Genomic DNA, 4258 nt, shown 5'->3' with positions numbered 1-4258 from the left:
CATTCTATCTATCTATCTATCTATCTATCTATCTATCTATCTATCTATCTATCTATCTATCTATCAAATGTATTGAAGTATGTGATTATGGTTCAAATTAAACACATTTATGAAGTATGCTACCTGAGCCACTTCTTTAGCAGCGAAGAAGTTGTGATAGGAGAGGCTGATGGTGTCTGGTCCCGTCACGATGGTCAGCGCTTTGGCCAGATGATGGCTGTCAGGAAAATCCATGTTGAAGACGTTACGAACCTTTGGATGCTGAAAGAGGAAGAAAATCATAAGACGTTGCTTGAGAATATGAAACGTTGTCTACCTAAACCCTAAAACAACACTTCAGATTTCTGATTTCTGAAAGTCACTGCATCAAACATCAAAATGTTAAAGCAAGTGACGTTTAGGAGGGAAAACTCTAAACATCTCATCCATGACGTCTGCTTTCCATACATGAGCCATCAACAAGAACAACCCAGACCGGCAAACAAATCCGGCTTCATGCAAATGTGTGAAGGGAGAAACGCGAGGTCAACAGCTGTGTGTGTGCAGAGAGACAAAGAACACCATTTCATTTATATAGAAACATTAATATATAAAATATAACATCAATAACACCCTATCTAATAGTATTTTAAAATTATGCAAGATGCTTTGGATAATGCATCTGCTAAATGCATAAATCTAAATGTAAAAACCAACAACTTTGTGAGATGAAATCATTTTTGAATGTTAATGCTGTATGTCAGTAGTTGCTGTGGTTCTTCGATGTGAACATGAGTTGACTGTGGTTGATGTGATTGCTGTGTAAGTGGATGTTTCTGCTGAACGCTGCTGTTTGCAAGGCAAATTCACACAAATGCTCAAATGCAACAGTGCACTCAAACACTGACACTCCGTCTGAAGGCCGGCAGGTCTGTTTAGTCATGAAGAAAACTGAGTTATGCAACACAAAACACATTACATAACATGGATAGGGCACATACTTTAGGGAGTTTGGCATATTTTCCCGCTCTTGTGTCCCTGATGGTGACGATATCCAAAAACTCAGTTTCCTGCGGGACGGAGAGACACAGGATGTGACATCACAGATAATACACAGAATAAGATACAGAATTTCTGTTGTTCTAACAGTAGAGCGTGATGTTAGCAACGCCAAGGTCATGGGTTCGATTCCTGGAGAGCACATGAACTGATGAAATGTATAATTTCATGTTTTAAGAAAAGCATAAATGCAATGGATGAGGAGACAGAAAATGAATAAAGAATAGGGCAAACACTCTCAAAAAAAATATTATTTAACTAATTATTTCAATAATTGCAAACAAGACCTTACAAATCACATTATGTTGTGTGAAGTTTTCTTATTGTTAACTAAAACTATTACAAATTATTTTTGTTAACTGAAATGAAGCTAAAATATTACATTAAAAATAATAATAAATACACCTTAAAAAGTAAAAATTGAAACTTAGAAATGTTGCCTTGGTTTAGGTTGAAGTATTAAAATTACTAAAACTAAAACCAAAATAAAAAATAAACTAAGAAATATTTAAAAAATAAATAAATAAATATGACAAAAGCACATAACACACTTACAAATAGATTATGTTATGAAATATAAAAATAAAAGCTCATTCAAAATATGAATAAATACTATCGTATATATATATATATATATACACACACACACACACACACACACACACACGCACACACACACGCACACACGCGCACGCACACGCGCACACACACACACACGCACACAGACTATGAAATACCAGGTACACACATACACACACACACACACACACACACATATACATATATACATACATACATGGCTTTAATTTTTTTTAATTTAAGTTTTACTTAATTTTAGTACTCTAGTACTATTTTAGTAATACATACAATAAAATCTGATTTTGGGCCTGGATGTATTGACCCCCAAATATGCTTTTTGTTTAAGATAAAGAAGTAATCATATAAACCCAAGTGAACTGAATCTTTATATCCACATAACATTGATAAAAACAAAGTTGATGATTATGAGCTTGATGCGTTTGAATGTACATTAATCACACAATATGCTGTCAGATCTGTGCATGTTTATATCCAGCAACCCAGAATGTTTCTCTGCCCACAGAAGAAGCTGAAAGAGATCTGAGATCTGACACACTGCAAACCTTCATCAGCACAAATCAATATTCACTCAGACTCACACACACACACGCACACAGATCAGCAATGTACAGTATATAATGCACTGTATATAAATAAATAATTATGTATTTGAATGAATTACTACACACATTACACCCACAAATCCGCACACACACACACACACACGCACGCACGCACACACGCACACACGCACGCACACACACACACACACAAACACACACACACACGCGCGCGCGCTGGAGGCCTGCAGCTCTTATGAATATTATGTTTGGTTGATGCTACTCTCATAACAGGCAGGGCATTGCAAAATTAATCTAATATATTTAACATGTAAAATATATACATAATCATTGCATTATCAAATTATAATATTTTCAGCTATTAGAGCAAATCACTTCCCACTGGCAGTCATAATGGAACAGCAAATATTGGCTGTGATTTTGTGATTGTAAATGCCAGTGACAAATAAGTGCTATTAAAATTCTCTAAAACTAAAACGAAAAGAAATAAAGTATAACAAAACTTAAAGTTATTTTATTTCAGCTAGTTGCCAAGAGCGTTTAGTTTAACTTAAAGTACTAAAGTAACAAACTAAAACTTAATGAAAACTAAAATAAATAAAAAATAAATAAATAAACAGATCAATTACATTTAAAAAAATTCAAAAATAAATAATAAATAAAATAAAATTGAAATAAAAAGCTAATAAAAACTATAGACATGCTTTTAAAAGTCTAATAAAAATGCCAAAAATACACAAAAAAATAAATGAAAATGGAAACTATATTTAAAAAATAAAATAAAAATAAACAGAATATTATTTTTAAGTAAAAGTGTCAAATTAAATACATTTATCCACATTTATTTAAAGGGCAAAACATTAGAAGACTCTATTATGGTGTGTTGGACACTTTATATGGTAATACTGTAGTTTCTGGACATGTATGATGGTGCTCTTTGAAGTAAATACTGTGGTACATAAATATGGTATCATAATATATCATGCTGTATCATAGTAAATGTCAAAATACTGTGGGATTACCATCACTGTACCATACTACTTTTTGTGAGTGTAAGTGGCATTTCAGGTCAATAATTTAGTATATTTTGGTTCAGCTGATAAAAAAGGTTTACAAATTATATAGAATACATTAACTAATAAATGTAAAACAAAAATGCATAAATGTAAGAAGTGAATAGATGGATAGGTTTTGTATATATTGTTCAGGTGACACATAAAGATCTTACAAAATAGACTTAATGTAAATTATTTATAAATGTAAAAAAAAAAAAAAAATGTTTTTTTTTTTTTGGTAGAAGCAGCAGAAAAACAGTCAAATTCCTATCTTACCTTGCTCTGATTGATCCAATACAGGTAAAATCCCTTCGGATCCATCTTCATGGTGACCGGTGTGGTTTTCTTGGAGTCCTGTCAAGAGTTTTTAATCATTAAACCACTAAATATCTCTCAACATGATACAAATTAAGAATATAAACATCAGAAATGGACCAGAAACGTAAATCTAACTGGTCAAAGAGGCCTGTTTTCATTAAACACTGACAAATATTACCTCCAAAAATCAGTAATGTCCCATGATAATTATGTATTTTTATAATTATCAGTATCAGGACCAAAAGCACCTGTCGTACAGTCAAATATGAATCCATATCGAATCTCGTGTGTTCATATGAGTCCTAATTCTGATCCCGTCCACTTACTTCTTTCCATTTTGTGAACCTGTCTCCCTTCACCAGGTATTCTTTGACATCAGGCTCCTGAAGCGCGTAGCGGTTTCGATTCATTTTGGACGGATCACCACAGTAATGTGGTCTAAAGCTCCAGTCCTGAACTCATTGTCCCCAGTGAGAATGAAGGAGTTTGGGCTAAAAACTCGGCTAAAATGAGCCGGCAGGACGTCCAGCCTTCAATATGCATTGCAAATGAGCATCAAGAGCGGCCCGGACCCACCCTGCTCAGGTTTACACCACCTATCTGTGCTAGCATGCCAAAAACCAAACTATAGAGCAGCATAGGACACAAGAATCCAGAACAGAATGTATATATTTAGGCCTGAATTTA

At 33.7% G+C, this 4258-nt stretch overlaps 1 protein-coding gene across 1 annotated transcript in view; it reads right to left on the bottom strand.

Moving 5' to 3' along the window:
- The window catches only part of LOC107663134 (1-phosphatidylinositol 4,5-bisphosphate phosphodiesterase beta-2-like), a 39498-nt gene extending 35475 nt beyond the window's left edge, over positions 1 to 4023 (bottom strand). The window contains 4 exon segments of the mRNA XM_016453293.1: positions 124 to 261; positions 981 to 1049; positions 3530 to 3607; positions 3898 to 4023. Coding sequence (XP_016308779.1) covers positions 124 to 261; positions 981 to 1049; positions 3530 to 3607; positions 3898 to 3981 — 369 coding nt within the window. The 5' untranslated portion in view covers positions 3982 to 4023.
- Positions 4024 to 4258: the final 235 nt, after the last annotated feature.

Source organism: Sinocyclocheilus anshuiensis, unplaced genomic scaffold (genome assembly GCF_001515605.1).
Source record: "Sinocyclocheilus anshuiensis isolate Anshui unplaced genomic scaffold, SAMN03320099.WGS_v1.1 scaffold767, whole genome shotgun sequence".
Taxonomy (NCBI): Eukaryota; Metazoa; Chordata; class Actinopteri; order Cypriniformes; family Cyprinidae; genus Sinocyclocheilus; species Sinocyclocheilus anshuiensis.
This window is presented reverse-complemented; position numbering and strand designations above follow the sequence as displayed.